General features: G+C 39.9%; 2 protein-coding genes and 1 long non-coding RNA gene across 8 annotated transcripts in view; 1 reads left to right on the forward strand and 2 right to left on the reverse strand.

Moving 5' to 3' along the window:
* Nucleotides 1–8,473, forward strand: part of LOC144032117 (galectin-8-like) — a 23,610-nt gene extending 15,137 nt beyond the window's left edge. Inside the window, exons 1-8 of one of the 2 annotated variants that reach the window (XM_077539807.1) lie at nucleotides 5,170–5,553; nucleotides 5,688–5,776; nucleotides 6,355–6,565; nucleotides 6,643–6,762; nucleotides 6,837–6,863; nucleotides 7,458–7,546; nucleotides 7,627–7,792; nucleotides 7,865–8,473. In XM_077539807.1, coding sequence (XP_077395933.1) covers nucleotides 5,515–5,553; nucleotides 5,688–5,776; nucleotides 6,355–6,565; nucleotides 6,643–6,762; nucleotides 6,837–6,863; nucleotides 7,458–7,546; nucleotides 7,627–7,792; nucleotides 7,865–8,014 — 891 coding nt within the window. In that variant the 5' untranslated portion in view covers nucleotides 5,170–5,514 and the 3' untranslated portion in view covers nucleotides 8,015–8,473. Of the gene's footprint in view, nucleotides 1–5,169; nucleotides 5,554–5,687; nucleotides 5,777–6,354; nucleotides 6,566–6,642; nucleotides 6,763–6,836; nucleotides 6,864–7,457; nucleotides 7,547–7,626; nucleotides 7,793–7,864 lie in introns of those variants that run through there. The other variant, XM_077539808.1, reaches the window with a different exon arrangement.
* The window catches only part of zdhhc14 (zDHHC palmitoyltransferase 14), a 31,428-nt gene continuing 4,643 nt past the window's right edge, over nucleotides 228–27,012 (reverse strand). For 2 of the 5 annotated variants that reach the window (XM_077539789.1, XM_077539791.1), the window contains exons 3-13: nucleotides 25,141–25,301; nucleotides 19,325–19,477; nucleotides 17,462–17,602; nucleotides 17,122–17,170; nucleotides 15,449–15,551; nucleotides 14,936–15,045; nucleotides 13,683–13,788; nucleotides 8,867–11,366; nucleotides 2,026–2,070; nucleotides 1,314–1,415; nucleotides 228–956 (exon numbers count right to left, since the gene is read on the reverse strand). In XM_077539789.1, the coding sequence (XP_077395915.1) occupies nucleotides 10,896–11,366; nucleotides 13,683–13,788; nucleotides 14,936–15,045; nucleotides 15,449–15,551; nucleotides 17,122–17,170; nucleotides 17,462–17,602; nucleotides 19,325–19,477; nucleotides 25,141–25,301 (1,294 nt within the window). In that variant the 3' untranslated portion in view covers nucleotides 228–956; nucleotides 1,314–1,415; nucleotides 2,026–2,070; nucleotides 8,867–10,895. Of the gene's footprint in view, nucleotides 957–1,313; nucleotides 1,416–2,025; nucleotides 2,071–8,866; nucleotides 11,367–12,331; nucleotides 12,355–13,682; nucleotides 13,789–14,935; nucleotides 15,046–15,448; nucleotides 15,552–17,121; nucleotides 17,171–17,461; nucleotides 17,603–19,324; nucleotides 19,478–25,140; nucleotides 25,302–27,012 lie in introns of those variants that run through there. The other 3 variants (XM_077539792.1, XM_077539790.1, XM_077539794.1) reach the window with 3 other exon arrangements.
* LOC144032119 (uncharacterized) lies at nucleotides 3,494–5,141 on the reverse strand. The gene is made up of 4 exons (XR_013287688.1): nucleotides 4,999–5,141; nucleotides 4,365–4,406; nucleotides 3,946–4,059; nucleotides 3,494–3,717 (listed from the first exon to the last, which is right to left on the reverse strand). It is a non-coding gene; the product is annotated as an uncharacterized LOC144032119 (long non-coding RNA).

The raw sequence follows: 27,012 nt of genomic DNA on the forward strand, positions 1-27,012 counted from the left end.
TCTGGTGTGACCCGGCCGGGGGATTGAACCCACAACCTCCCAGTCTCAGGGTGGACACTCTACCACTTGACCACTGAGCCGGTCTTTGAAAAAGCAAACAAACAAAAACGATGCTATACTATTTTTTATTTATTTTTTTATAAAACTGAGAACGTTCACAACGCCTTGTGTCATTATAACTGAAAGTGCAACTAAATGAAATTAAAAAATAAAATAAAAAGTCCTGCTCACAAACTAGGGGAGCCATTTATTCTGTCAAAATGAAATGCAAAAAAACAATTTCCTTCAACATAAATCTATTATTGAAATGCAAACTCCAAAAACTCCGAGTAGTAACAGAAGATACAAAACATTAGGCTAGTATACAAGTTCATTCGTACTAATTACAAATGAAAAAAAAAAAAAAAGGCTTTTTGTCAACATTTTTTGCCCGTCAAATTTGAAGCGCACCGGTTGTGTTAATTCTTTCAACATTATGAGGATGTCAACATGTTTTGATCCACTGCACACGCTCATCCTCCTCTTTTTATAATCAGTTCATTATTTCATCATTTAAAATGGGGGGAAAAAAAATGACCCCAATATCTTGACACGAGCAAACATATTCATACATAAACATTGCGCATGTTTATGCTACCTTGAACGTAACCATCCACTGTCAAGCCTAAAGGTGGTCAAAATAAGTCAATACATTTCATCAATTATTCCAAAGCAAAACCTATTTTACAGTCTAAACAAGAAAAGAGCAGCAAAGAAAAGATGATCAGACAAAAGGGGCAGTGACGAGGGTGTTGTGCATCACACAGCAACATGAAGTGATACGGCGCGAAGAATCAGCACTCATCCAACGACGACTTCCCATCATCGTCTTTTTCTTCCATCATCTTCTTTGTCTTTATCTTTTGACTGCTTTCGTTGAAGCTTCTTCAAAAACTCACGCCTCTCACTGTTCGGGTCTGTGAAAACGAGAAGTTTATCTTGATGTGATGCGCAACAAGCTCAAAACGTTTGTTGAAACGGCTTCAAGTGTGCGCTCAAGCATTCTTATATCATGCCCACTGCAACAGAAGATGGTCAGTTGTAGTCCCGCCCCTCCATCTCAAGCTCACATTGGCCAAACTTGACATATTTAGTCTGTAAAATAGTGCTGTCAGTATCGAATATCAATTAATCTATCGATTATTCTGATTCATTTGAAATTTTCATTAAAATGTACTACAAAAGCAGTAAAACATTGTTCAGTTACCAGCACGTCATGTGTTAATCTAACTGATTGCGCAACACAAAACAAGACAAGTAACTCAAAAGCGTACCTTCATCATCCGATATATCGTCGTCTCTTCTCACAATTTCGCGTGATAGGTCTCTCTGATAACCAATTGTTGCGTCGGTGTTGCGCATATGCAAATACATTCCTGTAAGAAGAATCAAATGACTTATTTTGCATATTACACTAGCACCCTTTAGTCCAGTTTAATCCAACTCAATTTTATTTCCGCCTTGGATGAACACGTCTTTATGGCACGGGTCCACATGGTATTTCTGTGGCGAGCACATCAAAGCTCCAAATGCATCAAATAAACTGCTGTACCAAATGGCAAAATTCTTACTGGAACTCTCATACGCAAGTATACAAATGGTGTAACAGGGCAACTTCCCGCTATGTGTTTACAGCAGGGGTCTCAAAAGTGGGTCGCTGGAGATGAAGCCCGTGTCACGGCTGCGTTAAATATTTGGCGAAAAATGCCAACTCATCCAATAACAACAGCAACAATGGTGACGCGCTCCTCTTTCTTATTTCCCTACTACCGTCTCACTTTTGTTTATTCTGCGTGTTTCAATGTGGTTTAAAAGGCCAATTTTAAGCAACAACCCGACTAGGCTTGGACAAAGACAAGAAAGGCTCAGTCAATACAAGCAACGAATGTAGAGAGGAGAAGCTTCAATTGACACGATTAAAGAGAAATAGTACGGAAAATAAAATGATGTGTTCCTGTAGTGTTGATGGGGGGGGGGACGTCTTACCGGCGGCCCCGAGGGCTGTCATTCCAGCACCAAGAACGTATAGAACTGAAACACAAGATTGACAACAAACTGAATATTGAAGGAATGCAGTTTCTCACATCTCACACAAAAGGAATGACAATTTTGCACATACTTTTCCTTGATTTGGAAACCTTTATCATGCTGTAACGAGCCTTCCAATTCTTTCTAAATACAACCATTATGCAAGTATAGACAAACACCATCCATCCATTTTCTTGACCGCTTATTCCTCACAAGGGTCACGGGGGGTGCTGGCGCCTATCTCAGCTGGCTCTGGGCAGTAGGCGGGGGGACACTCTGGACTGGTTGCCAGCCAATCGCAGGGCACACAGAGACGAACAACCATCCACACGCACAAGCACACCTAGGGACGATTCGGAGCGCCCAATTAACCTGCCATGCATGTCTTTGGAATGTGGGAGAAGACCGGAGTACCCGGAGAAGACCCACGCGGGCACGGGGAGAACATGCAAACTCCATGAAAACTCGGGAAAGAGCTTAACACAAACAAATGAAGAAATCGAAAATGAAGGAATGAAATAAGCTTTCTTTACAAGTGAGGAATGCTAGAATGCAACGTTTGTCTGTTAGATTAAACAGATTCCACGAGAAGACAAGGGGTAGGCTTTGTTTTAAATTGTCAAGTCAAATTTATTTATAGAGACCTTAATCACAAAAGACTCTCGAAGGGACAAATATTAACATCCCGATCTAAAACCACAAGAGAGAGAGAGAGAGAAAAAAAAAAAAAAAGCCCCCATCAGGGGACAAATAAGAAACCTTGGCCGCAAATGTGGGCATTCCCCTTCCAAGTTAACCTCTACTTTTAAACAAACAAAGCCTGATTTCATCATTTCAAAAGCTCTGATTGGTTGAGCCTATTAACTAGAAACAAAACATTGTGAAAATGAGAAAAAAGGATAGAGCCTCAAATCGCTAAACTTCAACCATATAATCTAATTTTATGGAGACTGTGTAATTATTGTAAATATTTTACAATCACATCAAAGAAAATATTAATGGATAGTCATGTGTACTTTAAATGTGTGGAAACTTATGCCAACTTGCAAAGCATTCTCATAGCAATGATTGTATCTATTTGCTTATTGACTGCCATACTGGTTATTTTTGCAACATTTCAATTCGATTTTTGTATCAACATGGACAAAATTGTTTCATGAAAACAGCCATCCAGTGTCTCTTTTCTTCAAAATATTCCTGACTCCTAAACCGCTTGAATGCTCTTAACAGATCTCAGCTCAATAAAACACTGGTGCTCTTTACTTGATATTTATTTTAATAATCCAGTATTCATAGACAAAGGTGTTGATGAAACCTGTCAGTTCCACTTCAAACCATCCGATGCGAGGATGTTTACATTGCCTTTTGTCAGTGCAACTGCAACTAAACTGAGAAAAAAAAAAAAGAAAAAAAAAAAAAGTCCTGCTCACAAACGAGGGGAGTCATTTATTCACTCACATTGAAATACAAGAAAAACAAATGGTCACATATTCTTGGCCTTACTTAAACACAAATCCATCATAAACCATGGCACAGAGTTTGCAACAAATACATTTGAAATCCATGACGAGTTTCAGGTGTTGAGCACTCAGAAGAGAGCCATCACAAAGCCTGCGACAGGAGCGGCAGCAGCGCTTGCGCCGGCTGAACCTAAAACGAGAGGTCACACTTTAGAAACTGAAGCAAAAAATCAAACGCAATCCTATCTGGCCTGACATTTTGCAGCCCAGCCATGAATTGCATTGGCCGCGCAATGTGTATGAGCATAACTTTTAAAACGGCTCAATAGAAGCTTCAAGATTTACAAAAACTATTTGTTTGACCACACAGCTGTGCACCTTCAGCAGCCGCTCAATATGAATGTACAGGCGTGTATACCTGCAGCTGCTGCCGCTCCAGTCGCTGCTCCGGCGTTGAGCAGCGAGGTCACCGCCACCGCGGCTGGGTACCCAATTGTGGCAAGAGCAACAGGTGCAAAAATCAGAACCCCTCCTGGACAAAAAGTAAGACAACACCAGGAATGACTGTCAAACATGTACGTACACGAATACAGTGTTACCCAAACAATCTCACGTCACATAAAAACCTCACAGAAAAGTACAAAAGGACATTTGTTCAATTCATAAAATACTGTTCATTTGACATCAAAGCTATTATTCTTTTGTGTGAAGGGCAACAGGTCCATAAGAGCGTTTAATATTTCTGCCAGTCATTTGGAAAGCTTCCCGCGACACATATAAAACCTTTTGAGGATTGTAACATCTGTAAACTGCTCCTTGATGTGTCGGAAGTCTTACCTGCTGCGGCCGCGCCTCCTGCTGCAACAGCCAGTGCTGTAACTGAAACAGAAAATTAATGAGAGCAAACTTCAGTTGGATCGTGTTTGGAATTCCTGCTGCTAGTGTGCAGTGAAAGCAAATACAAAAAAATAATAATAATTTGTCTTGGCTGGCGAGTTGAATGGGGTCTATGCCACGGAAGAGGCGGGACTGTTTTTTTGCACAACAGATTGTTTCCGGTTCGTTTTGCGACGTGTGGGCTGTGTCAAAAATACTTGTGCTTCCGACTTTGTGCCCCTGAGTTGCGCGTTCGCAACCCGGACCGGAAATAAACTGATGTGCAAAATCACGTCCCACCTCAACTCATTGAATAAACACTTTTTAACAGCATTTACATAACAGGCCTAACAATATTTGCACGTTAAGTGGATTACAGAATTGATACAATACACATTGCTCAATTTATTCTAACATTCAGTATATTTAAGAGGAAAAAAAGTGAAAAAGGCAACTTGTTGCAAACTACTTTTGCTACATATAACACAGCACATACATTCACATTTGTCCGATGCACAGTGAGTGTCACTAAAGTATAATTTAATCTACACGTTTGTTAATTTTCAAATTCGACTAAATCGAAACTATTACTCACGAAGCCCCATTTTCGTCTTTGTCGCTTTCACCGGTTCGAAGATATCTCGACACAACGATAATGACGTTCAGATTGAGGGAGGCGTGCGGGAACGCAGTTAACCTTTACAGTAAATGTGCTCTGATTGGTCAGAAACACAAGACGCATCTCATTGGCTTTGAGGACTGTCAAACAATGGTTAACAAATAGGAAAGAAGCCGGGCGGAGCTGTGAGGTCCCAGTTTGATTTCTTTACGAATACGTGCATCATTTCAACAATTCGAGTTAAATGTGTCTTTTAAATTATATTCTGCTCGTGACACAGTAATGAATGGTGGTTTATTGAAGGCTGACCGATGTTACAGCCGGCCCGTGTTGTCTTTAACATAGGCTTGTGGTCACGTGTCAAAGTGCGCATGCGTGCCTTGGTAGAGTCGCACGGTATCAATCGAGTGTTGGATGAGATAAACGGTGTTATTTAATCGCAAAACTAACTTGTACGATTGTTTTGTCTCCAAGCAATTGTTTGTAGACTCGATGTCGGTGGCAAACGCGAAGCTTAGTATCCTGAAGCCGGTGAGATGCGTTTTGCCATTATTCTTGTTACAGTATTATGTCCCAGTGGTAAATGTGTACTGTAGACGTTGTCGCAAATAATGCAATACTAATGTCGCCATTTCCCAGCATTAAGTCTGACCTCTCCAATTCAGGTGGTCCCATATACAGGATCTATACCTGGAGGTCTGCACCCTGGAGAGATCATCATCATCCAGGGCACTGTACCTTCAAATGCTGACAGGTGAGCTCTGCTAAACACAAAAGCATTTACATGCTCAACCTCCCAACCTCCCCTGCCTTTCATGAGCCAAGACACATAGTTAAGAAATGTGGAAGTCGACATACTTTCATACACAAAATGTCACAAAGCATTTGGCAATGTACATTCTGCCATCTAGTGGGAGAGCATTGAATTGTTCTGCTTGCCACAACTTGCTGCAGACAGAAAGAGGACAACGATATGATATTTATAGCAGTATGTTTATGATTGTGGTTGTAGATTCAATCACAATAAGCTTGAGCTGCATGGGAGGAAGCATCTTAGGGTACATCCTGTTTTTTTAATTTTTAATTTTTTTTAATTTCTATTTTAGGTTTTGTACTAATGCGATTGGTAATCCTACCAGTACATAATTCCCTCACGTACCTTTTGGAATTGTGGCCAAAAAGGTCACAAACTATGATAACACATATAAGGCCACAGCACTGGCTCATGAAGATGTGAAGATTGTTGTCACATTTACTTAAGCGTACTTGCCATAACTTCATTTAGCTAGAAAAAAAAATGGTGTAATACCTTGGCGTACGTGTTCAATTGAGGTTTCAGATCGACCTGTCCTGCGGCGGCAGTACCAGGCCGCCGTCCGACGTGGCCTTGCACTTCAGCCCTCGCTTCAAGGGCTCGCCCTGCGTGCGGTGCAACTCCCTGCTGCAGGAGACCTGGGGCCAAGAGGAGACGCTGCAACAGCTGCCCTACAAACGCGGGGCCCCGTTTGAGACCATCATCCTGGTGCACAAGGACGCCTTCAAGGTCAGGGATGCCAGAATTCGTTCCTCGGTGCAGCGTATTTCTCTTTTATGACAGCATTTTTTTTTTTTAACTAACAGGTAGCAGTAAATGGTGCTCACTTACTGGAATACAAACATAGAATCCCACTAAACAGGATTAACACATTTTCCGTGTCTGGGAAGGTCCAAGTGCAGGCTATAGGCTACATCCCAAACTCTGTAAGTTGTTTCTTGTCCCTACATGCCTTCAGTTTGTCTTCAATGTGACTAAAGTTGCTGTTTGTCACTCTTAGGCAATATACTCAGAGTCTGGTGACTTGGTGAGTTTCTCTCTTTGCGCCACAGTCCAATAAATACGGAGCCCCTCTGGTGTCAGATCTGAATTTTTTCTTTTTTCTTTTGCTAATCTGTACCCACAGTTTAGCAATATGTTTCCACAGTTTAATAATCTGTGCCCCCAGTTTACTAATCTGTGCCCCCAGTTTACTCATCTGTGCCCACAGTTTAGTAATCTGTGCCCACAGTTTAGCACTTCTGTGGCGTTATGTAATATGCACATATGCCACAGAAGTGTTAAACCGTGGGTACGGTTTACTAAACTGTGGGTACAGATTAGTAAACTGTGGGTACAGATTACTTAACTGTAGGTACATATTACTAAACTGTGGGTACAGATTACTTAACTGTGGGTACAGATTACTAAACTGTGGGTACAGATTACTTAACTGTGGGTACAGATTACTAAACTGTGGGTACAGTTTACTCGAAAGTGGGTACAGATTGTTAAACTGTGGGTAGATTAGCCAAAAAAATAAATAAAAAATAAAGATCCTGACACCAGAGGGGCTCCGTAAATAAACACAATTACTAGAAAGTTTTTTTTTGTGTGTGTGTGTTTTTTCCCCACCCCTTAGAGCCTCCCATACAAAGGCAGCATACTAAAAGGCCTGAGCCCTGGACAGCACATAACCATCAAAGGACAGATCAGCATGTATCCTCACAGGTAAACCTGCATGATGTTATCTTCGTCAGCCAACGCAAAAGCTCACCGGCCAAGTCTTGCCGCTCCAAAATGTCTCGCAGCGTGACAGTGAACCTCTGCAACAGCACGACGCAGAGCATCGCGCTTCACCTCAACCCGCGCATGAAATCCAGCACGTTCGTCAGGAACTCGTACCTGAACGGATGCTGGGGGCAGGAGGAGCGGGAGTTGCTCTTTTTCCCGTTTTCTCCTGGAGAGTATTTTGAGGTGAACTGCACCTTGTTTACTTCTCGAATGACAAAGGGCTTGTTGTTGAGGCGTGTGTCGTTTTGTTGTCAGGTTCTTCTCCTCTGCCAGGCACATCAGTTCAAGCTGGCAGTGAACGGCCTGCACTTGTTTGAGTTCAAACATCGGGTTCAAGACCTGAGCACCATCGACCTGCTGGAGATAATGGGAGACCTGGAGCTCATGGACGTCAAACTGTGGTGATCCAGATGGCTGCTTTGTTTTTTTAAGAGCTTGTGCTCATGTGACTTCAGTATTTTTTTTATGTGTCACTATTTATTGACATTTGTGAGCTTGTTTTCCCCATTATTTTACAATAATGTTAAAAATGAGATGTATTTTATATTATGCCTTCCTTTTGCATTTAAGTACTGTATATAGTGTTTTATTTTTTACTTGCCATGACGGTAAAGAATCTTAAAATGTTACTTAAAAAACATTGCCTTTACAGTTGAAATGCGTTATGATGGAGACTCGTTGCACCAGAAATGTAAAGTGACCACTTCGATTCTAACAAACAATGAAAGAGGAAATCCATGTATAATAATTATTATTTTTCTTTACATATTTATTCTCCTATATTTTTGTGTAGGAGTGTAAAGAATATCTGATGGAATGTGGGACCCTAAATCTGTGCTGTCTTGAAGAAAATAAAACAAATAAAAAAAAAAAAAGTGTAAATACAGTGGCAGTTTCTCATTTTCTTACTGCAGCATAATTGGTAGTCTCATGTCATATAAGATAATGAAAGCCTTTTAAACACCACTGTTCTTCAATCATTTTTCAGAACGTACAAATATAATGAGTGTAATTGACACTGAGCATTTTTGTAATTTGCAATGGTGTAGAACAATGTCCGTCACACTTATACTTTCACTATAACCAATGCTAAAAATGCAGTGAATTTTATGGACTCAGGAACATTTCCATTGTTGCAATTCGAACATAGTTTTTGGCAAATGGCTCGTCAATCTGTACTTTGCTCATTCATCCACAAGGTGTCAGACGAGTACTACAAACTAAAGCCAGCTGAAGAAAATGATACCACATACATACCACTTATTAGCCTTCTCGTGTCATCCCATTACCGTTTTTAGGGCGTCGAGTCGAAGAAAAGGAGAATGTCCACCATGACGTTTAACCAGCAATGCCACAAGTCGGGTGTTCTGTTCTCACTGCACAAGTAAGGAACTTCATCAAACTATTTGCTATCTGATAAAAAGACAGTGATTTATTTATGTCCACAGGAAATATAAGTTTTAATAACCTTGGTACAATACAACTGTCATTCCCCACCCAACATAAAAAGTAGAATGATATGCAATAGTGTGACATTAACCATTGTAACTGCTGAGAGTGTCCATGGGGAAAAAATACTGTCCAATCAGCAACAGGCAAAAAGGCGCAAAACTTGGTTTATGCTTGATGCATGTACGTTCCACGCGGAAATGAGACTGGCTGACACCACTTTTGCAGCTCTGTGTCATGGACTGACATATGACCGGACTGTCAATCGGACCCTCACGGCTGAAGCCTGAGGGGCGGCCATCTTACGTTGTCACATTTGACAACTTGTGTCCTCCCCCCCACTCAAAACATTGTTATCAGTGTGTGTTTTATGCTAGCATCCCTGTATGGAGCATCGACTTCCATGTATATTATCTCAATATTGTGAATCGTGACCACAATGTTTACATTTCGCTGCATTTTTTTTTTCCTGTTGGGCTTTATGATCACTTCATTGTTGATGGCTCTGACAACATGTTGCAGTCATTTTTGAGTAGCACCCGGAAATACACCTTTATTGACAATTCTGAGCTTACGTCGCAAGTCAAAATGGCGGTCAATTCGGTGAAAGGACGCTCTCCGCTCATTGAAAAGCTTTGGACTTTGGATCGTTGTAATTTGAATAGTGAGGATTATTTTGATTTCAAAATGTGATGAAATGTCATTTGACTGACAATCTGCCTGGTGAGAATGCTCGTCACAGGCAAAAGCAATACAATACGCTGTTTGTTTACAGTGAAGCATTTGCATTCTGTTGCATTGCAGAAATATCAGAAATGCTTAAAAATGTTCGGAATTGTCAATTCGTTTTTTTCTTATTGCCCCCGCTGTTAGCTGACATTCTCCCAGACTATAGGTATTGGTTCCTGTTTTGAACAACTATTTACTTTATGTACTATCAATCTATTTTCTTAACTATTATTAATAAAGATTGAGAAGACTGGATTACTTTTACTTCTGAATACATACATTGAGTTTGAAACTCTTGTTCTACGGCGTATGAACACTTCACAGTAGTGTAGAAGTCTAAGTTAAAAATAAATAAATAATATATATATATATATATATATATATATATATATATATATATATATATATATATATATATATATATATATCAAGAACAACAAGAAAAAATATGGGTGTAAAAAATAAGGGTGAACGATCTACATATATTTAACAAAATAAATGAGAACAGAATTGGGAAATAGAAAACACAGTTTACAACAACTCTTGTAGCGTTTTCAGCGAGTTACAAATTGTGCCGTGTGGAAAGTTTGGCAATGGGCAATGCGGACGCCGCATGGAGAGGTTTGGTTGCTGAAATGATGTAATTTTGCTGCATGGACTTCGCAGATGCATCAAGCAAAAACCAAGCTTAAGACTGTCTGATGGAAAAAACCAAAACAGTGAGACTGGTAAACTGTGATTTTTTTTTTTTTTTTTTTAACCAAAAATGTCAAGAACCGTCGAAAATGTAAAAACGTACATTTTTTGCTTGAAATGTCTGACACTAACAGACATACACCACTTTGGAAAACAAACCCTTGCGCTCATTAGAGGAGGAGACATTTCCCATCAAGTTCAAAGGGAGCGAGAAACGCGTGTCGACACAGCAGAGAGGTTTTGGCAAAATGTTGGCTGAGGTGGCGTGCACTCACTCGGGTTGTGTTCTTGCCCCTTATCAGCTTTGGACTTCCAACCATGGCACTGGTGGGAACCTGAAAGCCAAGGTGAGTGCTCCCTTTGTCAGAAAGTGGCACGTTTTCGGGGCTGTGCTCAGTTTCAGTTTGGTTAATCAGACAGAGCTGAGCTTGACCAGTCCTCTGACAGAGTCCTCGTGCAGCGAGTCCTGGCTGGCCGGGTTGTAAAAGCCGGCCTGCACGGTGTGACTGTGAGCCAGGGGGCTGTTGCAGGGAAGCATACCCGGGGGCGAGGGCAGGTCGTCCGGCGTGAGAAAGTGGTGGTGCGCCATCTGGTCCTTGAGGGGGCAACTGTGATTGTGCGAGTGGCCGTGCGTGTGAATGGGCAGTATGTCGGCGGACTCCTGGCAGCTGAGGCTGGCCGTGGAGGTCGGCGGCGTGGGCTGCCCGAGGGGGAGCGAAGTACAAGGGCCGCCCAGACCGAGCGAGGTGCGGCTCGGGAGGGATCCTCCGTTTTCCGGGGAGGCCGTCATGATGACTGGCTCGCTGCTCTGCTGCTGGAGGAGAGGCGTGGCAGCGGCCTGCAAAACGAATTTAGTGCTCTGAATGCACTGGTCTTGGTCACACTGAAAATAAACGGAAGAAGTCCGAGGAGGAGCGGGCGAAGGAGAAAACGGGGACATGGAGGTGATGGCGGATAAGGGAGAAGCAAGAGGGAATGATGATTGGAGAGGGGACAAAAAAAAGGAAAGAACAAGATTTTAGTACCCTCATTAGAATGCTGGGCCCGCAAAGAACCTGTACACCAGGAAAAAAGCTCAAGTGGCTAAAGTTGAAAAGTTAGTTGCTGCCTATTGATCTCCGCTTTACACCTCTACAAGTGGCGCATGGAAACAGGTTTATGGTATGACCATTCACACTTTCCTACGGTGAATAGGCTTGTGAAAATGTGGGAAAATGCTGGGAAATTTGAAGAAATTCTTTGGTAAATTTCCATGGGAAGTTAAGATGGGGAATTTTGGAAATACTTCAAGTTGGAAACTTTCCATGTACTGTACATCTGTCTGAATTTGTGGGAATTAATTTTAAAAGGTAATATGGAAATGTATCGTATTCAAGGATTAATATACAAGCAGTCATCCGTACAAAATCGATAGCTCTCCTTGTCCACATGCAAGGCCATGATCATATCTTAATAAATTAGTACCATTTTGAGATTTTACCGATGGCATATCTGAAACTGGTTTGCAACTAAAATTTGGGCTTGCAACACAAATTAACCCCACCAAACAACAGCTCATAACTAAGAACTTGTACTTTGGGGAACTAGTAAGTCAAGGTACCAATGTAACATACATGAAACAGGCTATTTTAGTTTGGATTAATAATACAAAATAAATAAATAAGAAACATTTTCCCATAAATTCCCATGGAAAGTTTGCAATTTAAAAAGTCCTGAAATTCTGTAACCCCAGCCGTGACCCCAATGAGCCAGGATGGCAGTAAGCAGCTACCAAGTTCATCTCCAAAAAAGGAATCAGGCGGAAAAAAAAAGAAGACACAAACAGTGATTTCTGTATGGCTCTCTCACCTGTTTGTCTCGGTCTCATTGTCCTAAAAGATGAGATTGTAGATGTTTAACTCGAAAGGCATGGTCGGTACTTCACCTATGTTATTTCTCGTTGTCCAGTTTTGGTTTGGCTGACATGACTCAGCAATGTCACCTTTAACTTTAAAATGCCTCACTCACCTTTATTAAAGGTCTACACGATTCACTTCTGCACCATTCCATATTGGCAGGGCCCTTATTAATATATATTGTAAATTAAATATTTATAATATCAGCAATGTAAGTTTGCACAACAGTGCAGCATTTTCATTTTGACTTAACTGTTGAGATCTTCTATATCATATATCATATCTGACTATTTTCTTCACAATTCAGCTTTGCGAAACGACCACACAATCTGATATTTCTTGTAATTTAATTAAAAAAAAAAAAGTCTCTGTAAATGCTTCAACTTGGCTATTTATTGTTCCGGACCTAACAACATTCAACTTGGTGCTGGGTCAGAGGACACGGACACCACTAAAGATCTGTCAACTGTCGAACCTCATATATAGGTATGTACCTTTCAAAATCGTTTGCAATCAACTTAATTTAACACAGGTGGACTCCAATTAGGCCATTGAAACAGAATGAATATTTCAAAGCTTTAAGTACATGTGATTTCTTAGTTTGTTTGTGGGAAAAGTGAAACAATGATTACTTCCATTCCAGATGCCACACGTGCAATCGAGGTATCATACAAACATAGCACAAGCTGTTACCATGACAACTGCTTTTCAGAATTCTTTGTGGTTCCAGAGACATCACACGAGACGACAGCAAAAGGTCTTTGTTGTCAAAACGCAACCCCAAAAATTTCGTTGCTATGAACTGCACAAGGAACGAAGTTGCACAATAATACAAAGAATAAAGAAAAATAATACCGTAATTGTGTGTTTATCTTTGTTCCTTGTGTGGTGGTTTTTCAAGAAAACTAAGGCCTGGCCATGCAATGAGTTTGAACACCAGCACCAAGAAATAACCCTGGAATGTAACCCCGTCGATAAAGAAGGTATTATGATATATGTACTGTAAATGTACCGGTATATACTGTAGATCTACGTGCGCACACACAAATATCCTGCCTTAGACAATCAGATAACTGTATATGTACTACATTCATTGCTTGAAAATCCACAAAAACAATACAAAAGGGAATGCAATTACTTTGTAAATTACTCAGCAATAACTCCACCCAACTCTCAGTCTATATATAAAAATTGATTAAATCGTCCCTCTTTTTGCAAGAAGTCACTTTGTCAGTCATCCAGAATGCAGTTTTATGTTCCTCTCTTACAAGTGTAACAAAATCAGTGTGTAAACAACATCTTACCATATGGCTCTGTTGAGATTGTGTGGAACCGTACACAGTGATGCCATTTGTTGGCGGTGCCAGCTGCGGCGTGTCTAGCTGGATGAAGCCACGTCGGTCAATGAGACTATAGGGAGAAAGGAGCAAGGTGTTATTAATTAGCTTTAGGATTATGGGAACATTGGAAAATCTGCGATTGGTTGGCAACCAGTCCAGGGTGTCCCCCGCCTACTGCCCAGAGCCAGCTGAGATAGGCGCCAGCAGCCCCCGCGACCCTTGTGAGGAATAAGCGGTCAAGAAAATGGATGGATGGATGGATGGAACATTGGAAAATCTCTCCTCTGTATGGAGACCCCTGGAACCAAAAGGTTTGAGAACCCCTGCTATAAAAGCAACAGTTAGAGTGAGTGTGAAAGTTAAGTCAACAACAAAAGAAAAAAATGCAGCAGGTTCTCCCTACGGGTGTGTTTGGATTTGTGAAAGGAAGCGTTACTTGCATCGTCTGAGGCGGAATTCAAACATTCCCTCCACACTGGTGGCCCAACAGTGCAATAACTGTGGCCAGCCACAAGCATGCGGCCAGAAGGCAGCCACCTGCACCACGACGTTTCTCCTACTGATGAGTCAGAATTTGCAAGGGCAAAGCAGCAAACTGCAAAGAATGTCACGAAGATCCCCTGTACTTTGTTTTTCACAAGATGAGTATCCATGCAAAAAAATCTATATTCCAGAAGGCATTTATTTATGCTCTCAACTTGTTTGTTACTGGTGTAATGTACATATTGACTTCCCTGTGGCTATTTTTCTTCGAATGGGAGCACAGAAGATAAGAGATAGGAAGTCTTATATTTCTGTGCAGGTGGTTAAGAACTTTTTTTTTTCTACTTTAGAAATTGATGGATGCCGTGAAAAGGCATGACGTTGACATTTATGAATCACACAAATGCACAAATGTAGCCATGGAAGTCGAGTCTAGCGTCTCTGTGGCTTTCTTTTAACTCACATGGACATCATACTGTAAATGTGAGATTGAATCACTCTTCCAAACTTTGATCTGAGATTTATCGAGGACGTGCTTGAAATCAATTCAGCTCTTGCAGTCTCATTAGTGGCTATGCAGGGCAAAAAGGCTGAAGTCGGCTCAAGCCAAAGCAGCTCCTCACATCAATTCCATTTTTTGCAACTGAACATGCCGGTTCCTGAGTGTACTGCTACAAACTGGAGATAATCATGGACAGTTATGATGAATGTTCAGTCAGTGCTAGATATCATACCTTGGTGGCAGTGGTCCACACAAGGCTGCACAGCAATTGGTGACAATGTTGCCGTGGCTGTACGGATTATAGTTGTCCTTCCCTCTTTTTGAAGACCACGAACCTTTTATCTGGAGGAGACATCAGTCACAGCTGGCTCAGAGATCATGCATGCAGTGTCTAGACGCAGTTTGTGTTTGACAAATAGACCGTATAATAATAATAATAATAATAATAATAATAATAATAATAATAATAACAGCTAATTATTATGGTAAAACTTTACGTGAGCAAGGTGTCATCTAATATGTACCGGTAAATATATCGGTTTCTAAAAATGCAAGAGGCATACCGCAATGTTCTGTTTAAACTATGAAGCAAATATTTGTGGAAAAACAAGACTGTAATTATGTTTGACAAATACATATAATACAATATAACTGTAAATACTAAATAGGGTAAATCCTGTTAAATTGACTGCATGTGCAAATCAGTCATGTCAGTGCACTTGCGTATATAATTTCATGTACTTACGTCTTCGTTGGTGGTCTGGTTGGAGCTGATAAGGTACGTATGGAAGCCTGAAAGGCCAACGATAGACCACACAGAGAAGAAACACACCACCACCTCCAACACGGTGACACAGAGCAGTCAAGGAAGAACTCTTTCTGGACTAAGTTAATGAACACTCTATGCACACAAAGAAACAGAAAACGGACAGTGCAGCATTGACACGCATGGTCACGCTGCCAATAGATAGCTAACAAGCTAACTTATTGACCTATAGCCTGAGGACCGATGTCCTCTTGCCAATAGATCTTTGCCATCACCTCACTTTACTAGGAAAGCAGAACATTGTTCATTTGCTGTGGTCCACATGAATCACTGAGCTTATGAATACAGTGAATGCATGATTGCCTTGCAACTGACCTACAATATTGCTTAGTAAATCTTAGCATAGTGCATTCTGAAATACCTCAAATGAGCTTAATAAAGACGCTAACAAAAACATGCAGCACAGAAAAATCCCTGCAGGCGTCTTTAAGCTTATTGTTGCATGAGCTATACATAAAATGACACATATCAGAATGTAAAGACTCCTGATAAATCACGTAGTCCTCAAACCACTGCACTCTTCTAAACGACATACAGTATATATACAGTATTGACTCTAGCACGCATTTTATTCAAGTGCTGCTGGACAGGCTCAGTTTGTCACTCATTTCTCTGCCAGACAAACTGTTATGGCACCCAGCCATTGAGCGGATGGCAGAAAAAGAGAGCTCTGGGTGCTCCACTAAATCTGATAGTGGTTCATGTTCTTCACTTTTGGATTGGATATGAATCTGTTGATGAAGAACTGCTTTAAATGGATGGGAATAATGTCCCATTATTTCATAGAGATATAGAGATCGAGATAGAGAGACACGCAGGCAGGAACAGACAGATAGATCTATTAGATATCGATAGATAGATAGATGTGAGCTCTGCATCACTACAGGTGCAAAACCTGAAATATGATGAACATTTATAGTCTTGACTCGTGACAAAGAAAACTCCATTAGTTTGGTGGAATCAACACTACAACGATTATTCACTTCTGGCAAAGCTAGCAAAAATGTTACGTATATGAATATTAGGTACAAGGGTGCCTGCTGAATGTGTATTCTCTCCAGCTGGGGACATAATCACAGCACGGAGAAGTTGCCTTATGTCAGAAAATGTAGATCAGGTTTTATTTTTGAACAAGAACCTTCCTGTCCCTCAACGAAACTCGTCGAGAATAGAAGAATAGACTAATTTTTAGGGGAAATTGTTATGCTGAGAAACTACTGTTATTGCACATTTAGGACTCGGAGTCACTCTTATGTTTACACAGTTTATAACATTATTTTGGAATATTTTAAGTCCTTCAAGTTGAGGTTCTGTGACTGGAGTTTTTCTTGCACTCCTGTGTCAGGAACAGGTACCAGAACAGTTTATGCGCTTTTCAATCGTGACACTTGAATAAATGTCAAATGGTATTTAAGTTAAAACTTTGAAAACACATGCCTCTGTTTTTTTAAATACATATTTTAAGGTCAATACGTGATAATATTTAATTATGACTTTGCATAAAATAACATGAAAGTAGTTAAGAACATTTTATCGGAGAAAAGCTACTTTCGACAGTATAAGGCAAACTTTAAGTTGCAGTGAAAGGATATCTGGCTGGGCTAGCTTTAAGAGCATTGAGGAACCCACCTCGATGGGAGCCTGTAGAAACACAGAAAAACAGGTTCCATAAAGAAGTTGCGTTCAAAATGGTATATGAAATGATTAAGCAGCTCTGACAGTGTCAAATGTTGGGTTGTACACACACAATCACACGTACACAATAACACACAGAGAATTATTGTCCGAGGAAAATGCAAGGCAGAGTGCCCAATTAAATTGACATTCCAATTCATCCATAGGTGATGTAGGGGATGATGACGCCTGAGCACAGACAAATGCCTGCATGCATATACATGATTTAGTCTGAGTGCATTTGTGTGTTTTACTCACTACGTAAAATTATGTGTGTGATGACAAAGGCAAAGATGAATATGGTGAGGAAGGACAGCGAAAGGATGAACATGTAGAAGAAGCGGTAGTTCCTCCTTCCCACGCAGTTCCCAACCCAGGGACAGTGGTGGTCGAAACGCTCTGTGTGGATAGGGAAAGAATAAAATCATTAATCCAGGACATTTTTGGGCTGCCCACTCACAAATGATTTTGCCATTTTTTAGGGTTATCATGTATAGGGAAAAGTAAAAAAACAAAAACAAAAAAAAACAGCACTTGCCCTTGTCTCTTCTGAATGGAATTTTATTGTATAGTGGCCAAGAGCTATATGATGTGTAAATTAAAAAATAAAAATAAATAAAAATAAATGTACGTGTGAAACATGTTTACCAACTCTCAAACAAATACACATTTTGGAAAACCAAAAGACAGTATACATGAGTCACTTATTCTTGGCTTCTTACAAGGACACCAGAATGCTTGTTTTAATATAATACCCCAGTTACTTGCAAGCATGTAACTACACAGTGGGAATCCACATCTGTGTAAAATGTGGGGCAAAGTGAACTGTCCCACAGGGCCTAGGCAAAATATACACACAATATGAAAAATAAATAAGTTCCGTAGAAAAAAAAGAGCAGTGGTCCAAAATGAATGGAAGAGTGACTGTGACTAAACTATGGCCTTTAGATATTTGACGGGGGTTTGTAAAAAAGTGCAAGAAGGAGATGTTATCAAAAGTCAGCATTCTGTTATCCATTGACGATTTGGAATTTTGGGGATTATTCCAATAGCTTCTAATTCAGTGCTTAAAGGGCAACTCTTAGGAGATAACAATCATACTGTACATCTTTAGCAGACAAGTATGATGTCTGTTCATAAATCAAGATTGCTCTCATAAAGTCATAATAAATAAATTCTCTCTTTTTTTTTTCTTCTTTTTTTATCTGTGGCTGTTTATTCCTGCACACGTCTTTACTTATCAATGTCTGGTTGAAGTGAGCACGAGATGACAACTAATCGTCAAAACCAAACTATCAACACAGTCTTTTCAGTGGTCAATAAAGTTTCAACTCAAGTCAAGTGTGAACAAAAATCTTCATATCAAAGTGTGTGTGCGCAAACACACACTGAATCTTTTATCTAATGTATGACATATTGATATTGAGTGTATATAATAAACTATCTCTATTAGTTCCCACGATTACGCCTCATGTCTTATGCAACGAGTAGGGAGAGCCGATCTATTGTGACTGCTTACTTATTTAAAAGCTTACTGTGCTGTGCGCCTGACATTTACAATTGTGACACCTGCAGTGCAATAAAATAATTAGGGACATTTTTTTTTTTTTTTTTTTTAAAGAAAGATGCACACATATTTCATTTGGATTTTGGTGTTTACTTACACAGGTACAAGTCAAATGAGTCACCTACCTACCTCCCTCCTACTTTGCAGCCACTCAATAGACCTGTTTGTGTGTTCTTTTGAGACAGTATTAATACTCGATAATGTAAAATTGCTCTTAGTGAGCTCAGGAACACTGACAATGTGAGTGTTAGTGGTTGTGTTGTTTGTGGTCTCGATGTGCCATGTGATTGACTGGTGACTGACTAGTCTAGTGTCTGGGATGTCTTTTGTCTGAAGTCAGCTGGGACAGAAAAGCTCCCAATGACTGACAAATGGATGAATGGTTGGATGTCTGTAATCTGCTGTCAATCTGATGTTCAATCAACATAGTTTAGCAGGAGCAGTGCGTAAAGGTGCATGTAATCAGTCATTTTGTTGAGTTTAGTTCATATGTGCAGGCTATAATAAAGAACACGACAATCCATTATGCTGACAGTGTTAAGTGTTTCACTCACCCACACAATTATCACAGAGGCTGCAGTGAGAGGCACGTGGGGGTCTGAAGATTTTGCAAGTGAAACAGTACTTCAGCTTGACAGTTTGGCCATTGATGACCACCTCTTTGGTCCTGGGTGGCGGCCTGTAGCCTGTACTGCCATTCGCCACATCTTAGCAATAGAGGAAAAAAGAAAACAAAGTGTAAGTGAAAGAGAATTTGGCCCACAGGCAACAGATGATTGGTAGAAGTCTCACAAATTCTTAGAAAAGCCAGTTATTTTATTATCTGCTGTAAAACGTAATGCATACTGTAGATGGACACCAGCTTTTGCAAGCATTCCTCAAGAGTTTTAGCACATTTCTTATATGATGGCTCCAGTTTACTAATATTTTTCTAATATTAGTACCAATATTTTGTTTTTATATTGAGTAAATTTGTCATAATTATCAAAGTATAGTAGCCTGATATTCCTGTTGCTAATCAATCTTTCTGGAAATATAATGACCTCTAATTTTGACGCATGTTTCATGATAACACTGAAACTGGAAATAGAATCAATTTTATTTTGAAATTATTCAACGTATTTCCGTATAGAGGTCTATGGAGACATAAAGAGGCCTGAGAGGTGAGGTCTGCAGCCAGACTCTCTTGTATAACTGAAAAAAAAAAAAAAAAGTACAGTATAGAACAGGCTTGTCATATCTTTGGTCACACCTTCAGTGCATATCAACCTGTCCATCAAGATTAACAACACTCACTTATACAGCATGCGAACTAATCGTGGGCAGAGTTATCAATAAAGTTGCTTTTTGCACACCTAAGCATTTCCACACTTCTGGCTGCAAAAGCATAACCTTACCAGTAAGTGGTCCATATGAGAGGATAGAGGCCAAGTAGACTGGGAAGTGATGAAACAACACAGATGAGGTTTCAATGTCAGCCAAACTACACTTACTGTTGCCTGCTGGCATACAACCGGAAACTAATTGCTACCCAACTGTGCATGTAAAGGTGAGAACGGAGTATTTGCACAAATGTTGGTCAAACCGCTTATTACAAACAAATTCTAATCCATTATGCTAACCATGACATTTTTAAGATGCACTCTCGCCTTGTTTAAATACACGTAATATCTACACTGCAGTCCGCATTTTCCTAGTATGACTACTTTGTGCTATGTGAGAGAGTGAAGTTAATTTATTAATGATAATGGACTCCTTGCACAATCATATGAATATTAGGTCCACACAGACTTAAGAATAGGTCTCTAGTGAGAGACAGTAGCTGACGTTCTCAGAGGGCTTCATTCGTGTACCATTAGAACTAAACACAGTAAAAACTTGTAAAACAAAGGAGACAATTTAATTTTACAATTCAATTATATAAATGGCTTCAGGTTATCTGAATAAAATGCTAAATGCTTTTATCAAAACACCACAAGGATTAAAAACATCTTGTTGAAATCAACTTGTTTTAAGAGGGCGGCCCTGTCTCATGCAAGTAAGCCACTGGACACCCCGATCCGTAAAGAAATAAATTACAACATTGGTTGTGGTTGTTATTGATTTTGTTTTCTTACAATTATTTAGTTGTATTCTTCTGCTTGAGCCGTGAAACGACATTACGTTCAGTATAGTTTGAATGACATTAAAGTCTAAGTCAAAGAATTTGCCGCAAAGGTAGCTTGTACAGTCTGAACAAAAGGGGTCAAAGAATTGACCCTTGAGGGACCCCACGTCGTGGCTATTCAAATCAGATTCAAAATTTCCAATCGTCACAAAGTAACGCCTTTCCACCAAATAGTACCTGAACCAATGCACAGTTTGCATTTTTTTTTTTAACTTAACGTGGAGCTTGCAAGGTTTTTTTTTTTTTTTTTTAAGACTACACTGCACCCGAGTAAGAACAACCTATTGAGGTGTTGCCAATCATTTGCTGTACAATCGAAGCCTGTTGTTGCTATTTTAAAAAAAAAGAAAAAAAAAAGACCATGTACAGTATTTGAGGGTGTGGTCAAAGCCGTGACTATGCGCCTGTTCAGACATGCATCATTCTAAGAAGCAAGGAGCTAGTGTAGGAAAAAAAATGTCCCTGTTGTGTTGTTCATAAATCAAATGAGTTGAACTGAAGGCCATGAGAGCATGATTATAACGTTGATACAATAGTTCTGCCATCTGGGTGGTCACAGGAGGTGTGCGGCTGCTCAACATTCAAACTTCCTTGCTCTACTGTCTGTTACAGAAAAGTATATTTACAGTAGTGCAACCGGCATCCCAAAATACAGAGGCAGAGGATGTTATAGCCTGACATATTTCGGTTTTTGCAGTCAAGCAATAATAGTTGACAGCTGAATTCCCTAACAGAGATCCAGAACCTGCACGTCGTTTAAGATCAAACTTTATGTGAAAGCACTAAATTGCCATCTTACATGAGGGCATTAACTGACTCCACATAGTTCGGTTCAACAGTTTTGGTTCACACAACTATTTTCGGTGTGACGGTGTAAAACTTTAGGGAAATGTCAGAGCTCCATTTCACGGAACTCCAATCCTTCCCCAACATAAAATAAGGTTTCTGTGCAGTAAAGTGTTCACTTCAAACATCCTTGTTGATTGACACGATAGCGTCACAGCATCTTTGACTGATGTTTCCTTCCCTTTTCCACTCATCTGAGCCTTAAGCCATCAAAAATCAATTTCCTCTGCTGGCACCATCACTGCCCTAACATTCAGCAGCTAGCTTGGCCCATATTAGATGGAAGGAAAGAAGCTGTGGCCATCTCGCAGTCTGATTAATACTTCAGGGAGCCGTTTGGATTTGGCAAGTTGTAGTGGAGAGGACATGCCAGCCAGCAGGCAAAGCACTGATATTAGATTGGGCACAATGAAGAAAAAAATAATTGCATCCAATTTAGGGGGTTTAGCTGTGATCCTTCATTTTACAATTTCTTCAATCAACAGTGTCCTCTTCATTATCTTTGGGACGATATTTTCATTCCAATATAAAAGAAAGACAATTAAAGCTACTGAGCATGACTATGACAACGTATAACTAAATTTGGCCATACTGACATTTGGCTCTACATTTATCGTAATGAATTTTCATACTTACATACTTACATACTTTATTTACAATAAGTAAAGCTATGACCATTGCTTCAAGTTATCTGTTATGTCATTCCTTGTCTGTGACGTTCCTAAAGAACCGTGTAACATCATACTACTGTTGTTTTGCAAGCAAATCAATAGCACCGGTGTTGACCTTGAACCCTATAGAATTGACTTGTCAACAGCGCTAATGTTCTTGGCTTACTGGTTGACAGTGTATCCATTACAAAATGGTGTGCATACTGTACATACAGTACATGATTGATATTAGTCCAATTCACTGGACGTAAGTAGACTGGGTGTACCCCAGCCAACTGCCAAAGACAGAGGTTCAGATAATGGTTGAATAATTTGTAAGTAATTTACATTAAGATATTGCTGCCGGAAGGGTTGGAACCTCCGATGTCACAATTTGGTACATTTAAAATAAATCAATAAATAAAAATCTATACTACTGATTAAACATGTTGTGGGTGTTAATCATTTCATTTTTATTTGGTTACAAATTATTGACAAAGCTTAAGTGTTGAAAATGGCTTGTTATTGATGAAGCATTGTTAATGGTTGAACAAAAATGCAATCAGCGATGTCCTGTTCACTTTTTTTTTTTTTTTTGCACCAAGTCCAAGTCCAAGTCACCTGATTTCGAAGAACTGTTGACACCGAGTCCCGATCCAATACCTCGGCAATGTAGGAGGGAAAAAAAATAATGCAAAAAATTTTTCTTTTTTTTTTTGGAACAAAACTATTCCAACATGCCACCAGTGGTGCAGCGTTTTAAAACAAGTGCAGCATTTCAATCCTTAGTTATTGACAATTAACATAACTCAAACTAAAATTTGAAAAAAACAAAACAAAAAAAACATTCAAAACAAAAACGCAAATGTTTTTAAGAAAACGTAACTAACGAAAACTAACTAGAATTGTTAGCGATCAGCTGAAAATGACGTTATCTGGCCCGATTTTGGATCGGGACATACCTAAATGCGATTACTATATTGAGCTCTCCTGAAAAGTGCTGACACCGTCCGACACCAGCGAAATGTTAGGGTGCCTTGATTAGTCGGAATAATTGGATAGTGAAGTGAACATTTGATTAAAGACAGAAAAAAAGAGTAAAATTTCACACCGACAGAAAATAAGTACTGCTGCTGTCTCTGTTTGAAGAGAAGGGAATACTAGGAATAAGTCTAGTGTAGGGAAAGGATCAGAAAGCAGGAACAATTTGTCCTAAGTACAAACAAATAATCATTTACCAACTGGAGTATCTGACATGCAAGTAGATTTTGTTAAATAACTCAAGCTCAGTCCAATCTTCTTCTTTTTTTTTTTTTTTAAACACAGTCAAACACCCTTGCAGTGCAATTAAAAACACGGGAAAAAAAAAAAAAAAAGAAGGGACATGAAGTCTTTTCCCTGCAAATCACTGCTAGGCTGATTGCTATTGGAGTTCGGAATGAGGCTGGATGATCAGGATAAGAGCAAACAGATGTGCCTGGGAAGTCTCGCATGTAAATCTGCCATGCCAAGACTGGGGCCAGCTGCGTCGCACACTGGACAACAAAGCTTGAGGAAAGGGGACGGTAATTGGATTGGAAAGTTTCAGAAGAGTTTTTGTACATCATCTGGTATGATGCAATGACATGTTGCATGCATACAAACAGAAACAGACCAACCTCGGACTGTGCGGTCAAACCACGAACACTGCACACGACAACAAGTTGGCTGGTCATTGTGCAGTGTTTGTAGAAAGACGAACAAACGATAGCAAAGAGGCCTAGCAATGAGGGAGACGTAATGCGTAATGCCTCAGTCAAGCACTCTAACAGTTAAACAGTGTAGTGACTGTTACAATACAAAGCTCAGCATCGTCCCACCTTCCACGATACCATTTGTTTCTCAACAAAAAAAAAAAAAGTACAAGCAAAGTTGGCTACAGGCAGAAAAAAACATAACCACTGACATGAAAAGCTTGTGGTTGACAAACAGTTAGTTATGGGACACAAAAGCCAATGGTGGCAGTGCGGAATTTGGGTCAACATTGTTCATGTTTTCAACTTATAATTTGTTTATCCTTCAAAAAAGTCACTTGGGTCGTCTTCAGTGTGCTGTTGCCACATACTGCTCTGCACTCTGTGCTTCACCACTATTGCAAAAGCTAATTAGGAGCTTAGTCTTCTAATTAGATTAATTAAACCATTCCAGAGTTTGTTTAATGATGTCTCGGTAACCTGAAGGACTGGCAATTAGAAAGAGACACTACACACTGCAAATAGAGTGGAATCTTCTATATGTGTGACACAAGAATCATATTCCTGCGTGACACGTTCAGATGTTTTTATTCATTTTCTTAAGGCACCCAATGTTTAGACTTTCACATTGTGAACTGGATTTAAAATGCATCAGAAATCATTTTAATGGCTCAGATGGCAGAGTGGTCGTCCAAAAAAAAAACAAAAAAAAAACAAAACAAAAAAAACCTACAATGCCTCACCTATTGTATGTACAGTGGGACCTTATCAAAACAACTCATAAATCAATTTGTTTAGGTGGTGTATGGGATACTTTTTTATACGCAATTTTGGAAAAATGGGAACAAAAAAGTGGGGCATGCAATCGAAGACATTTAATCCGAAGCGTGCAATCCTAGCGCCGTAAATCTCCCATTTCTAATCATAGCAACAATTCACATTAGCAAAAAAATGAAATTGCCGGATTTTCTTACCTATTTGCCTCTCCAGGTCGGCTGCTTCGTCTGGAGTGGCCCTTGGTAGCACCCCTGGGTCACTGAAGCTGGTTCTCAGCAGTGTTCCCAGCACAAAAAGAAAAAGCACTCCTCCTATCACTGGGATAACCGGCGTCAAATTCTCAGCCAGGAACGGGCAGCTGAGAAGACAAGCAATAAAATTGAGAGAAGAATAAAAGGGCAAACAAAATAATAATCCAGGCATGACAATGTCTGCACTCAAACAAGCCCTTGCAAATGTACTGTACTGTACAGTACAAATCAAAAAGCATGCCTTAATACGCACTAAGTGTAATGCATACAGATTAAACACTTTGCTACTAAATGACCAGTAAGTGGATAGAATTCCCACACACGTCAGTCTCCCAAATAGTAATCTGCTGTAATAAAACAATCCCATGTAATCCCCTTAACCCTACAATGTTGATACCGCCCATTATATTTGAATGTGTTTTAGTGATTTGGCTGTGGAGGCGCTTGTGCTTAACAGGGACAACAAATTGAACATGTTGTAATTCTAAATGGTCTGTTTTATGTACCGGAGATCTCGCGATTCACGATGGTGTCGCCAGCGAGAGTCATTATGAATCTAGCCCCGCTGCAATATTATTGGCTGCTGCATTGCTGGAAGCTCAAATCGAGCGGGAATCATAAAAAAAAAAAAAAAAAAAAAAACTAACAAAAAGCAGTAATCATGCGTGCTTCTATCCTGGCCTAGAACTCCTGTAAACTTGCGTCACCAAGTTAGTAAATGAAGAAAGAATAAAGAGTGGAAAAAAAAAATGGCCGTGGATTGTCCGGTGTTGCGTCTTTGGCTCACTTCTCAGTAGTCTTTACATAGCGTAAAACTAAACTCAAAATAGCTGACATGTAGACTTTGCCCAATAAGAGGAGTTTGGAAGCAAAAATACACACAAACACAACAAAAAGCACTGAGTGTGCTGTAACGAGATGGCCATAATGCCTGCTGGAGTGGCATCGCGATCGATACTGTTTGAGCTGTCCAATGCCTTCAATACCACTAAGATTGAATCTCAAACTTATACATCAATACATTCAATACTTCAGTCATTTGAGGCACTGTATTTGTAGTATCATAGAAGAAAGAAAGAAGTATGGGTCTCAATTAGCAAAAAAGTAACATCACAATTGCGATATCTCAGCGACTGTTGATCCGATGAAATTGGAAGGGGTGGTGTTTCAAAATGTCATTTTTCTGGGTGACCGTAGGTGGAATGACCCTTATCTCAAAAGCATGAACAACTAGCTATGCTAAACCTGAATCATACCTTGGGAAACTGAGGTGTTGACATATGTACTGTATTTTTTAAATGACCAACACAAGTATCGTCTTCCATTACAAGGTTCATTATTACCAGTAAGTCAATTAGTTCCCAATATCATGCGTAACAGTCAACGTGTTGCTAGTAAATCACATATCTGTCTCATATGGCAACACCTCAGGTGGGGTGGAGGTTGGAGTATAGTGTGATACAGTTGCATCCGCTTCTATATGCCAACCTCAGTTATTTACGTAAACGGAGCCAAACTATTTTTAGGCTTGCCGGGTTGGGTTCCACAAAAGCAGACAGCAGGGGATAGAAACATGAGCCCAGGATATTTACATAGATTGCTGGTCCATGTTAATTAAAGTCAAGCATCATTAGCAGTCTTTTTTTTTTTTTTTTTTTTTAAATATATAACCGAAAACAGCTGGGGATTAGCACCTTCGGTCCGGAGAGAAAGGTCAGCCAACATGAGAACCCCAAGCAGTAAACCAATAACAGAGGCAAAAGATTTACCAATAAAATGAGTAAATCAGGATTTTGTGCCCATCTTTTGAGGGGGGTG

Source organism: Festucalex cinctus, chromosome 12 (assembly GCF_051991245.1).
Source record: "Festucalex cinctus isolate MCC-2025b chromosome 12, RoL_Fcin_1.0, whole genome shotgun sequence".
Lineage (NCBI taxonomy): Eukaryota > Metazoa > Chordata > Actinopteri > Syngnathiformes > Syngnathidae > Festucalex > Festucalex cinctus.